At 56.5% G+C, this 12,840-nt stretch overlaps 1 protein-coding gene across 8 annotated transcripts in view; it reads left to right on the top strand.

The window, feature by feature from the left end:
• Positions 1-11,942, top strand: part of ADCYAP1R1 (ADCYAP receptor type I) — a 56,433-nt gene extending 44,491 nt beyond the window's left edge. For 3 of the 8 annotated variants that reach the window (XM_074367277.1, XM_074367276.1, XM_074367280.1), the window contains 4 exons: positions 911-994; positions 4,118-4,247; positions 5,551-5,592; positions 7,078-11,942. In XM_074367277.1, the coding sequence (XP_074223378.1) occupies positions 911-994; positions 4,118-4,247; positions 5,551-5,592; positions 7,078-7,266 (445 nt within the window). In that variant the 3' untranslated portion in view covers positions 7,267-11,942. Of the gene's footprint in view, positions 1-910; positions 995-4,117; positions 4,248-5,550; positions 5,593-7,077 lie in introns of those variants that run through there. The other 5 variants (XM_074367278.1, XM_074367281.1, XM_074367279.1 and 2 more) reach the window with 3 other exon arrangements.
• Positions 11,943-12,840: the final 898 nt, after the last annotated feature.

The raw sequence follows: 12,840 nt of genomic DNA, 5'->3' as shown, positions 1-12,840 counted from the left end.
GGCAGTGGGGCAGGGTTCAAAAGGTGCCCTCTCAGCCTTCAGCCCCTGCCCGTTGAACTTTTATCTAGAAGTCGAGCCAGTGCTGTGCAGTAGACCTCCTGGCAGTGATGGCTGTGCCCCAGATCTGTGCCATCCAGCGTGGGACCCACTAACTGTCTGTGGATGTTGAGTCCTTGCAGTGTAGCTTGGGCGACCAAGGAGGAGGATTTTTCATTTAATTTTAATTCACGTGGCAGATGCGTGGTGTCCGTCACATTGGATAGCACAGGTCAGACTAATTAACAACCTGCTCCTTCCACCCTATCTCTGCTCCCCCTTAGGCCCACACGGACGTGCCTGGGGGCTCAGACAGGGGAAGGTCCAGGCGGAAGAGGGAGAGGTGTAGAGGGGGAGGACCAGTGGACACTCAAGCTGGTTTTCTCAAGCAAACCCAGAACTGGCCTGATTCTGGGTTTGGCCTGCCCGGTCTGGGCCAGTGTGAGGTCCATGAAATGAGTTTCCAGCTGCCCATCTCACTGAGCGAGCTCCGGCAAGGCCATGCTCTAAGCCTGGAGCTGACCCTGGAGACAGCTCCTGGTCCTGCATGGGAACCAGCCAGGCCTCATCTTCTGAACACCTGTGTTCCCTCTGAACCCCCTCCTACCTGTCGGTCTCCCAGTGTGAGTGCTCTTGTGCATGTGTGCCTGTGCACACACGTGTACATGTAAGGGGCGTGTATTTCTGTGTCCGGAGCTGACTGTGTCTCGGCCCTCGGCTTCCTCCTCCTCCTCCTCTACCTCACCCCCTGGCCCTGCCTCCACACCCTTGGCCTCTCTGCCCTCCTCATGAGCCACGTTGCTCTCATGCCATCTCAGTTTCTTCATTGCCCAATGCCCCCGGCTGACAGAAGTGCCGATCTTGTCACACCCAGCAGCTGCGTGCAGAAATGCTACTGCCAGCCACAGCGGGCTCAGCAGCACTCTTGCAAGATGTCAGAACTGTCCACCATTACTCTGTAAGTGTGCGTGGCGTGGCTGTGGCCGGGTGACCTGGACGGGAGGGGGACGCATGCTGCCACCGCCGCCCAGGCTGCAGGAGAGCGGAGAGCGAGCCTGGGCCTCCAGCCCCCAGCCCTTCCCCGGCTGTTGCATGTGGACATCTGTGTGTCTTGTGAGTTCTCTGCAAGCTCATGGCCCGGGGCGGGAGGGGAAGTTGTGGGGATGGGGCTGTGGCCGTTGCGGGAGCAGTTGGCGCTTGGCTGGAGCTGAGGAGAAAGCAGCTTTGAAGCCTCTGGGGCTGCTGCCACAAAGCGTCGTCCTCCCCAACCCGCCCCCGCCCACTTCTGTGGGCTCCAGTCTTTGCTACCGCTAAGGGCCTGGAGCTTGAGTTCATTTAGACTGTCCCCCTGCCGGGGCAGGACCCTCACCCTGTGCACCTCTCTCGCCTTCACGTGCTGAGTGACTTCCTCCCCTCGGGAACCCTGTGCGGTGGGTACTTGTATTACCCTCATTTTACAGGTGAGAGAACTGAAATGCTGGGAGGTGAAATGACACTCAAGGCCACGTAGTTGGCAGGATGAAGATTTGAACCCAGGCAGTTCTAAGCACTAGGTCCTGGAGCATCTCTAACTAGAGCCTCAGCCTCAATTTGGACATCCGTGTAAAGTAGGGGAGCCCACTGTCATTTGGGCGGCTCTGACCATTGGAAACTCTTCTTGGTACTTTTTAGGCCTCTTCTGCCCATTGATGTCTTCTCGGGTCAAAAGGACAGAGGCTAAGGCCCTGGGTCACTGTCTCTCTGAGTTAATCAGATCATAGGGCGAGTCCGTGATTCCTCAAAGAAAGATCCCAAGGCTCACAAGGGTCCCCAATCCGAGGCTTACCATCGGCTCTGAAGGACAGAGGTCCCAGAACTCTGGGCCCTGGTGACTTCTTCATCTGCCTCCACTGCCCTGCCTACCAAAAGTAGTCATGGGGATGCCCTGGGTCTCTAGCAGGAAACCGTGGTTATTCCAAGGCCGCTGTAGGGCCGCCAGGGAGGGAAGGCATTGCCCTAGGACTGCCCTGTAGGATGCCCTGCTGCATTTGCTATGATCTGCCTGGGGCTGGGAAGGGCCTGGAAGGTTGTGTTTCTTACATACTGAGCCTGTCCCATCCACTGGAGAGGTTTGGCCTTTTGGTTTCCAGGGTATTTTTCAAATTGCAGGGACAGGTCCCTGGAAACAGGCCATCTGGGAGAGATGAGGCAAAGAGGGAGGAGGGCAGGGACCACAGGCATGTCCCCGGGCTGCCTTCCATCTGCAGCTCCTTCAGTTAAGCTGCTCTTTTAAAGTAACCCCTTTTCGGCAGGATCACAGAGGGCCCCCCACGATGTCAATGGGCCTGCATTTCCAGGCCACTTTCCTTTTCTATTCAGACTTCCATTCTTCTGCCAACGCTCCCTGCTGCCCTCTGGCATGTGGCTCTGGGTGCCCGGAGGTGAACAGGACCCGGGCTCCCAGGTCACGCTCAGCATTAAGGGCTCCAAGGCGTTCATATCGGGCTCATATGCTCTGTTTATCCCTTCGCGCACGTGCGCTTTCCGAGTGTGAGCCCTGGGCCTGGCCTGTGCTGGCTAGGGCAGGTAACAGAGATAAGTGAGGCACCACGCCTGCCTTCAGAGCCACGTCTGAGGGAGGACAGACAGATGAGAGGAAGGATGGGAGGCTGGACCACTCCAGGACTGTGTCTGGGCTCTGAGTGGGACCCACTTGGATCCTTTAGGCACCAGTTTTGGTTCAGGGACTCCTGGGGTCCTACAGAACCGGCTGCCTGTGAGCAGGGGGAGAATCAAGGGGCACTGGCACTCGACAGGCTTCTTCCTTCTGGAGCTGGCCTTGGTCCACCTGAAGGTCTCCCTGGCTATTCCTTCCCTGTCCTCCACGTCCCCTCCCCTGCTCCCCCCGCCACCCCAATTCCTATGCCTCTGAGTAGACACCGGAAAGCCAAGGACCTCACTCATTTGAGGCCCTCTGTGGCTTCTGCTTCTCCTGAAACCTGGAGCCCCCACATTCAACAGAACATTCTCTTCCAGAAAGGCTGGGATGGGGGACAGGGAGGGGCACATGTTGTAACTGCCCCAAATCAAGCAGCCACCCCCACACCAGCTCTCCACCCCGTTGGACTGAGCTCTGCCGGGAGAGGGTGAGGCTGAACCTCTTGCTTGCTTCCCCTCTCAGAGTGCCCAGGGGGCAGACTGCAGGGGTGGGCGAAGGTGGGGCCCCACTCTTGGAGACCCTCTGGGAGTCCCCCTGCCCCCAACAGAGCAGGACCTAGAAGAACGTGTGCCATGGTGCCTACTCTTGATGTCTTTCCGTGGCTTCTGTGGGAGCAAGCAGAGGAACCCCTGAAGAGCTGGCCTCTCAGGGCATGCCAAGGTCCCTTGGGCCATTTCTCCCCTCCCCATTCCACCCTGACCCGAGCAGACAGCCTTCTCTCCCTCTTATGGTTTCCCGCGTGGCAGGTTCCTCTGCTCGATGGTGACTATATGCCCAGAGTCAGTCAGTCCTTCTTGGGATCCCTCCCAAGTCTCTCCTTCTGTGATCTACCCGCTGCACCCCACCTGCCTCCCTGTCATCAGCACCTCCCCATCACTCTCCACGAGGGTCCCTGGCTAGCCCCAGGCTTAGGAAAGCTAACTGTCTCTGTGGCCCCCTAGAGGCTGCTCTTTCCAGGAACAGAGAGCTTCCTTTCAGAGCAAGAGAATGTTTGTTTTGTTTGAGGACACATTATGTTGTTCTTCCAAATCCTATCCCAGTGTTTTGCCCCAACTTCACTTTTCCCAAGAGTTTCGCACCTCCCAAAAGAGGCCCATGTAAATCACCTACTCACATGTGCTCATCTACAAGGCTCTGTGTGTCCTAGAGGGATGGGCACCTGCAGCCTGGGGGAAGTTCCCAGGGAGTTCTGGAAGCCTGGGCTCTGTCAGCCACCATCTCTCCCAGGCCCGTGCACTGGGAGAGAACCCTGAGGGGGTCCATGGACAGGGTCCCCGGCTTTGGAGGAGAGTAGGGGGCTGGGACTGGAGTTCTCTGCCCTCCATGGCTCTGGCCCCCAGCCCTGGCGGCCCCCAGAGCAGATGTCTCACTCTCTCCCGACAGACGGCTCGCCCGGTCCACCCTGCTGCTCATTCCACTGTTTGGAATCCACTATACCGTCTTCGCCTTCTCCCCGGAGAACGTCAGCAAGAGGGAGAGACTCGTGTTTGAGCTGGGGCTGGGCTCCTTCCAGGTGGGTGTGGGGCGTGTGGAGGGCAGGACTCTTGGGGAACCAGGCCCTGGCCTCTACCTTGTTGGTGGTTCCAGACACATCTTTAACCTAGACTCCGCGTTTCCGTCTCTGGGATAATAGTAGAGACTAGAAGGGAGCTGGGAGAGCCCTTTCTGCTGTCTACCCTCTGGGCTCCAATGAGAAGACACACTGATGTCTTCTGGTTACTGTGTCTGGGTGTCCTGAGCCAGACCTCCCTTCTGCGATCAGAGATGGCAGCTCTCCGCCCTCATCATCACCCTCACGAGACCTCTTTGTGCACATCCTGACTTCAGCCTGTAGACCACGCATCCCATGAGTGCTGGGAGCTCTGTCTTACCCGAGCTGGGGTCCCCAGCACAGGACCTGGTCACAGGGAGCTGAATGAGCTGAACAGGGGGATGAACAAACAGATATGTAAATAAATGATCGAGGGAGTGACCGAGCAGGAGGACTAGTGACTCATGCATGAAGGAGTAAGTAGATGGGGCTGTAAAGGAGTGAGTGAAGGAGTGAGTCAGTGCCGGGATGCATAGAGAGTAAGTGAACAGATGGGTGCAGGAGTGGGTCTGTGAAGGCAGAGGTGACCCTTGAGTGTCCCCAGGACAGAGCACCTCTCCCTAACCCAACTGTTTGGAGGAGGATTTGACCTTGACAGTCAGAAAGTTACACTGTGTGTCTGAGTTGACTCTCTCCCTCCCCACTTTTTAATTCAAAGCCATTTTGCCTGTTCAGGCAAAAGGGGTTCCTGTCTAAGCACAGGAATTCTAAATGCACAGAATACAAGTAAAGAACATGTGTAGAAGAAACACCTACTATGTGCCAGGCACTTACGTGGTGTTTTGTGTGATCTGTGAGCATGGGTGTCTGGCTGAGGGAGGCGGGAGTGGGGAGGTGGTGGTGGATAAAGACAGGTCTCTTCTGTCCTGGAGAAGTGCTACCCTGCAGGCTGTTTGAGAAGCTCAGGGAACATTCTGGGGCATGAAAGTGGGTTAGAGCTGACCTTTGGGGACAAGAAGAATTTGACTGAGGGAATGTGCAATCCGAAGCCAGGGCTGTGGTTGGGAGGGAACTCCACACCCGCCACTTGACTTCATGAATGTGGCCATCTTGGTGGAGCAGAACTTTCCCCATCTTCCCCCAGGTTCCCAGACAGATGCCCACATCCAGATCATCTTATTTCCCTGCTTCCTGGTGTCACTCCCAGCTCCCGCTGCCTCCCACACACCCCGTGTGGGAGGTTCCTTGCTAGCATTCTCAGGTTTTGTTTGTTCTCTCTCCCTAGGGCTTTGTGGTGGCTGTTCTGTACTGTTTTCTGAATGGAGAGGTAAGATCCTGGCCTCTGTAATGGTGGAGGTGTGGCTTACTGGGAAACAGATAGAGGCGTGGCCTGCTGGCCACTCAGGTCTATCCTCCAGACCAGGGCTCTGCCAGACTCCCAGCACCTACAGAAGGAGGACGGCAGCCGTGCTGGGGTCTCCTGACAGCCTCCCCCGTGCCAGAATCTGTCCCCCTTTGCCTGCTGTGCAGCTGAGGCCATTAGCGAGGGGCTCCACCTGTAAAGGCATCAACTGCTGAGCGCAGTCCCTCCTGGGGGGGTTTTCTCCGTAAGACACACCTTAGTAAAGACGAATTGAAAATGAGGAAGGACAGGGCACAGGAAATGGCACCTCCAGTTCCTGAGGCTGTGATGGGCAGGGATGCTGAGTGGGGAGCTGCCTGAAGTTCAGCACCGCCACCAGCAGGTCAGCCTGCCTGCCCAAACCCATCCCCTGTAGAATGCGGACTGTGGAGATTTGGAGAGACCCTGGGGAGAGGCGTGGAACCTTCTAGTGATGCTCCATTTCTGGAGCTGTGGTCTTCGGTTCTCCTGTGCTAGCCTTTTAAGGTGGTGCTTTTGAACAGAGCACAGAACAGAGGTGCTGAGATGGGAGCAAGGGCTGAATGGGTGGATGGCTTAGAACTCACTGCATCAAATGCTAGGGTGGTGGCTGCCTGACCCTGTGGCTCCTCCCCTTTTTGCATCTGAGAAATAGAAGATTGTCTCAGACAACCTACACAAGGGTCAGATGAGGATAGATAAGGAGAGGCAGACAGCCCTGCAGGGAGCAGCTGGGAGAGCTGAGAGGGAGTACAAGGAGCTTGCCAGGGCCTGTGGTGGGAGGGGTTGCCGGCACTGCACAAAGGTGCTGGACGAGGGGCTGGGCGCATGGGCACTGAAACTGGGCACGCCCCGCACGTACTGCTGTGGGCAACAGGGGGGTGTGTTCACCCAGAAGAGTGCTTTATTCAGTGATTCTCATCCTTAACAGCATATTGGAATCCCCAGGAAGCTTTAAAACACATGGGTGCGTCACCCCCGAGGTTTGGATGTAATGGTTCTGGGGTACAGTCTGGGCATCCGGGGGTTAAAGCTCTCCAGGTGATTGTCTTCTGCAGCCACTCTTGTGGGCAGCAAGGGCCGGGCTTCTGGCCGTGACCTATCTGCCCTAAGGGCCTGCTTCAAAGACCGCCTGAGCTAGTCTCTGCCTGTAGGACACTGAGAGCCAGAAGCGGAGGCCCGTGGGCCACGAGATGCCATTAGAGGCCTTGCTCAGACAGTGACTTGGGACGGGGCCACGGTCAGCTCCTCAGGGGCCTCCCTTTCCCTCGGGTGACCTCCAGGGCTGCAAGCGGCAATTTCGGCAGAGCCGGGGAGAGGGGGTGTGGGAGGTGGCAGTGCCCACCTGGAAAAAGCCCCAGGGCACCCAGGCAGGTGGGTGAGGCGTGAGAGGGCATCCATCCAGCAGTGACGCCCACGTCCCTCCCGCAGGTGCAGGCGGAGATCAAGCGGAAGTGGCGGAGCTGGAAGGTGAACCGCTACTTCACCATGGACTTCAAGCACCGGCACCCGTCCCTGGCCAGCAGCGGGGTGAACGGGGGCACCCAGCTCTCCATCCTGAGCAAGAGCAGCTCCCAGATCCGTATGTCTGGCCTCCCGGCGGACAACCTGGCCACCTGAGCCCCCCGCCCCCTCCTCTGCTCCGCGCACAGGCCGGGGCTGCGGGCGGGCGCTGGCCCACGCATGTTGGGCCTCTTCTCTCCCTCCGGGCAGGCCCTGGGCTGGAATTGGGCCCCCCGAGGGGGGAGAAGGATGCAGGGCACAGATGGGTATCTCCCCTCCCCGTTTTGGCACTGGCGCCATCACCATGGGCCCCTGGGCCCTGACCCCAGACATGTAAATACTCCTTAATTTTGGAAAAGTTGTCCCATCCCTACCCCTTCACCCAGTGTCCCTGCTCACCTCAGGCAGATCCTCAGCGCCATCGTGCCCCCTGTCCACCAGCCTCAGTGATCCCCTGACCCTGGGTGGGAGGCCTTGTGAGCAGAGACTGATGACCTTGCTTTGGGGGATTTGGGGTGGGGCCTGCCTGACAGCACCCCCTTGCAGTGTCTGACTCTCAGTGTGGACTCCTTGAGCCGGCTCTCCCCTCTGGGGCCCTTTTCAGGGCTGGCCTGGTCCCTTAGGCCATCAGAGGTCCAGCTTGGATGGCCAGAGAGGTTTTCAGTGCAGGCCAGACCCATGCTCACCCAACATGTTGGTGTCCAGTTGCCCAGCTTCTGGGTATCGGGACAGTGGGACAGCTCCAGGGCTCTTCCAATCAGAGACCTCAGATTGGGTCTGGGGCTAAGGTCAGAGAAAGCCCCGGTGCTTTTCATGTGGCCCAAGAAAAATTGCCAAGAGCCAGAAATGTGGATGTGATTGGAACGGAGATGGAAAGAGTTTGGAGGGACCCATGGAAGAAGACCTTCACCATTTCCATTATGTTACCCCTGACTCCACGTGGGCAGGGTTCATCTGGTAGCCTCCCTTCTGCCCCTCTGGCCCCGAGGCATCAGCTGCAGAAGGTTGAGAGATGGACGCCTCAGAGATACTGCTTCCCAACCACACCTACCACATAGAGCCCCGGAGCCCACCCTCTTCCCATTTCCCCTGAAGTCAAAGCCATGACTCCGATGAACCAGCCGCCTTCCTGTGATATCAGTGAATCCTGAAGCATCTTACACCTCCATGTGCCCACGTCCAGGGCCCAGGGCTCCCCTTCACCCCCTGTTCCCATGGACAGTGAGGAGCTCTGGCCCCCAACTCCTTGGGCTCAGCTACTGAGAACTCTCTGAGACCTCTGCAAAGACTTTCTCTGTGTGCTTGACATTGAGTCAGCATGGATGCTGGGATGTCCTAGGGTTTGGGAGGGGAAGCCACACCTGCCATGCCTGTTAGCAGAAACTGCTGATGGGGGAGTGGCTGCACCCCGACTCCTGTCCTGGCTGCCCAGCCACAAGTTGCTCGCCCATAGCCTAAGAATTTGAAATGGGGCAGAACCAGGTTCAGGGAAGGTGGAGGAAAGTACTTGCGGGCCACGGCCTGCGTGTGGGGCCTGCCTCATTCAGTGTCAGCATGTGGTGTTCCTGTCCATGTATATTTGTGGGCTTGTTTTGTGGTCATGTTCTGGAACATGTGGAGAGTTTGGGGGCAGGAAGAATGTTGCTTTGCTTGGTTTTATAAAAAGGAAGAGGCCCCGGGGACGTGGGGACCTGTTCTTGAAGAGGCCTTCGAAGTGATGGGAGGAGGGCTCAGTGCTCAGTTTAGAGACCAGCCCCATGTCCCAGTGAAGCACTGTGGACCCCCGGGCTCAGCTGAGCCACAGGGAGAACAGGGCCTGCTTGCCCTTCCCTGGGCACGCTGGCCACGGGGCGTGTGGTGGCCCTTCTGTCCTGCGCCTGCCTCTGCTCCCCTCCCCTCCGGCTGGGAGCCATGTGTGTTACCTGACGGGGTGTCTCCTGGACTTTGGACACTGGTGGGGGGCCTGAGCTGCTTGGAAGGAGCCACGGGCTGGGATTTAGAGACAGAATCTGCCCCAGTGGAGCTCGGACTGCTGAGACTGGTCATAGCGCTCCGTAGTCTGGGCTTCAGCTTCCCCATTTGTGATGCTTCTTGAGCTCTGTGCTTTGGGAGTTCTCCAGTTCAAAGCCAAGGCAGGTAAAAGGGTGCGCATCATCGTTACATGTGTCATCTAAGGTTCAGCAGTGCCTTTGTTTGTTTTTGTGTGGAGAGGGGGGCAGCACTGTGCATGTTCCCTTTCTCAGAAGTAGAACATCTGTCTCTCCCATGTGGACGCTACAGTGGAAGCTGGAGGGAAGGATCAGTTCAGGGACAGTTGGACAGGTGCCTTGGGCACGATGTGCAGACCCAGCCGTGTCCCAGCCGGAGCAGGGTGGGCAGCAGCCACCCCCAGAGCCTAGGAGTGGTCCCCTGAGAATGGACCTTAATTTTCATCCTTGCGCCCACCAGCAGGTCTGCTTCACCATGGAAGGAGAGGCTTTGATTTTATAGCCGTGTCATCACAAAATAGCAAAAAACAAAACCCACCCTGAACCCCCATGCCATGCTGACACCTGAGCCCCGGGCCTGCGTCCTCGTAGAGGTTCCAGGTTCCTGTGGATTTGCTTTTCTCTCCGAATGAGCTGTTACCAGCCTTGTGAGCAGACACCCCCAATGTATTTTGAATGTTTCAGGAGGTTAGGCAGCTGTCCTTCAGGATCACAGGCAGTGAGGGGATAGCATGGGATCTGGGTGAAGCCCTTCCCTCTCTGACCCTTTGTTTTCAAATCTATAGAATGGGCAATAAGACTAAATTGTTTGTATAGCCCATCGTATCTCTGGAATTCTCATCTGAACACCAGCCATCCACTGGGAATGGGCCCTAGGCAAGGACTGCGCTGTTTGCCCTAACCAGGAACGGGTAAGAAATCACATTGAGCAAGGAGGGGTTGAGGGCCTGAGGAATGGTGAGGCTGGAGAGGAGCAGAGTTCTCAGACTCCATGTCTCTGAAAGGGGCTTGTCTTTGTTCCATGCAATCCTAAAGGATAAGACTCACCCAGGGGAGGCTGAGTTTCCCTTGGAGTAAAGAAATCTCTCATCCTCTGTCATGACATGGAACACACAGTGTCAAGAGAGAGACTCCAGCCCCTGGGGAAATGGAACTCCAAGTCATGGGTGCTGAGGCCTCCAGGAAGCCTGTGAGGGCTGGGAGTGTGGGAATCGGGGTGCTCAGGGGTTCTCTGGTGGTCCCCAGCTTGTCTGAGGCCAGGCCACATTCTCTGTCTCAGTGGGCAGCTCCGTGACCGTCCTTGGCACATCCAGTGGCCTGCAGTGATTATTTCTCTGACCGTACCCCTCCCTGAACTGGCTTCTCTGGGGAATAGAGCCAGGGACCTGGAGCCCAGCCCAAGGCTTGAAATACCCCAAAGTCCATCATCACCCACCAAGGGCATGACTCACCTCCTCCATCTGACCCTCCCCCTTCCCAGAAGGAAAGCTAGAAGAGCCTTTCTTTGTAATTCAGTGAGTGCCCTTGATCGCCTCAAGGCTACTCCACAGTGAAAGCAGCAAGTGCTTTGTCATCATAAACTCCTCTTGGCCGCAGTGGCCGTGGACGCCTGCTGGAGGAGCCCTGAGCAGGGAGCGGGAGGCCTGGCCGTCTCCCAGCTTGGCCACTGACATGCTGTTTGGTTTGGACCCCTTCTTCATCGATCTTTGGGGAGACTCACGGAGTACTAGAGCCGGGAGGACGCTTGGAGAGCTGCAGGTCAGACCTCCCCGCTGGGCTAATGGGGAAGCGCTCACAGGAGGGCTTAGCGCAGTGGCTGCGCCATGTCAGAATTCAGTATCTTTACAAACCTGAAGGAGGAGGTGGGCCGATGAGCGTCCAGTCCTGTGCATGAACCAGAACAAGACCCCCACTAATGCTTCCGAACAGAAAACCTTCAGCTTTGTGCAGGAGAGGGGCTCTGGCTACGGAAGTTGTCAGGACTCCAGGCTGCAGGAGGAACAGTGGCGTCGGTGTGATGTGGGAGAACCGCGTTCTCGCCTGGGCTTCACCACCTGCTCTGTGCTCAGGGCTGAACCTCTCCAGGCCTCCGCTTCTGAATCTGAGAAATGGGAGGACATGGGTTAAGGCCTGCCCGCAGGCCAGGGGTGAGAGTGAGGTGAGATGCTCTTGTATGGGAAAGAACTTTGAAAACGATATAGATGTGAGCTGATTCCTGGGGTGAGGACCCCGGAAAGGGGTCTGTCAACTGCTGTCAACTGCTTTGAGCCCTCCTGGGTTAACCTTTGCCCCATTTGTAAAACCACCAGCACTAAGGGGGAAGGGGAAGTCCAGTGGGCTCTGATGGACACAGAATTCCAGGTTTACCCGTCAGTTGATTGATTGTTCTTGGGTTAGAACGGGGCGACTTCCTTGTGGGTGATGTCAGTGTTTCCACGTTACCCCCATGGGAACCCTTCAAGGATCTGGGACATCCCTCAAGTGGGCTGTGCGCCCATCATTCTCCTTTCCCTGAACTTGACGTCCTGGGATGTGTCTGCTTGGCCATGTGCGTCTTGTCTTATGTCTGTCTTCTGTAGCTTTGCCCCTGTGAGGGCTGGAGTGGGGAGGCCCCTGGCATCCCAGAAGTGGCTCCAGGCTCGCTGTGGGAGCCGGGCCCGCCTGGGTTTCATCTCCCACGATAAAGAAAAGCCCCACAGAGCTCCTGCTACCGCTGTGGCCGTCAGTGCTGTGCTCACACCCTTGTCCGGGATTTTAAGGATGTGAAACTGCTGTAGATGACTCAATAAATGTCTTACCGTTTTCCCTGGTGGCTGTAACTTGGCAGGAGTGGAGGGCAGGGAGGAGAGGCGGTGGAGGGGGAGGAAATCTGGTCCCCCAGAGTAATCCAGTCTACAAGGCTCTGTGGCCCTTTAGAGTTCAATGGAGAAGTATGCGAATGGGCCTGAGTGAGCTTAGAATGGACTTGGAAGAGCAAAGTCCTGGCCTCAAAAGGACCCTCAAGGATCATGCAGCCTCAGTGGAATCGAGGTCACTTGGGTGTTTTGGGTTCCTAGAAGTGGCAGCAGCTCACCTCACAGTACTTCATTATTTTATGAGCGTGGCCATCAGATATCCCCAAAGCCTGCCTGCGGTGAACATTTCATTCCACAGGTAACGACAGGCTGCCAGCATCCCATCCCCCAATGCTTCTGGATACTCAGAGCCATCAGCCCCCACCAGACCAGATAACTGATTCCAGGTAACACCCATTTCCTTGAGGGTCTATTGATTTTACAACTTTCAATGCCCATTTTTAGATTATTCAGAATTTTTTGTTACTAGCAACAGAAGATCATTTTGGCTGATAAATCAGAAAAGGAGTTTAGGAAAAAAGATGTTGGGCAGCTCACAGAATTCTCTTGAGGCTGGAGAAACCAGAAAAGGTGTCTCAAGCCATATCATGCCATGGAACTGAAGACAAAGCTGTTGACTGGGGCAGTGTCTCTTCTGTGCCAGAGACTCCGCCTCACAATTACCGTTTTTGAAAGCAGAGAGCTTTGCTGTCATTGTCCCCAGCAAGTCTGACTCCACGTGCAGCCTCTTTCCTCTAGTTGCTCGCCTCTGAATCAGTCTCGCATGAGTCTGTCAGATTGGCTGTATTCTAGCTGCCGTGAGGCTGGAAATTTGACCTTCCTGGGTTTTACCTTTGGGAGGTCAGGTT

This window comes from Camelus bactrianus, chromosome 7 (genome assembly GCF_048773025.1).
Source record: "Camelus bactrianus isolate YW-2024 breed Bactrian camel chromosome 7, ASM4877302v1, whole genome shotgun sequence".
Classification (NCBI taxonomy): Eukaryota; Metazoa; Chordata; class Mammalia; order Artiodactyla; family Camelidae; genus Camelus; species Camelus bactrianus.
This window is presented reverse-complemented; position numbering and strand designations above follow the sequence as displayed.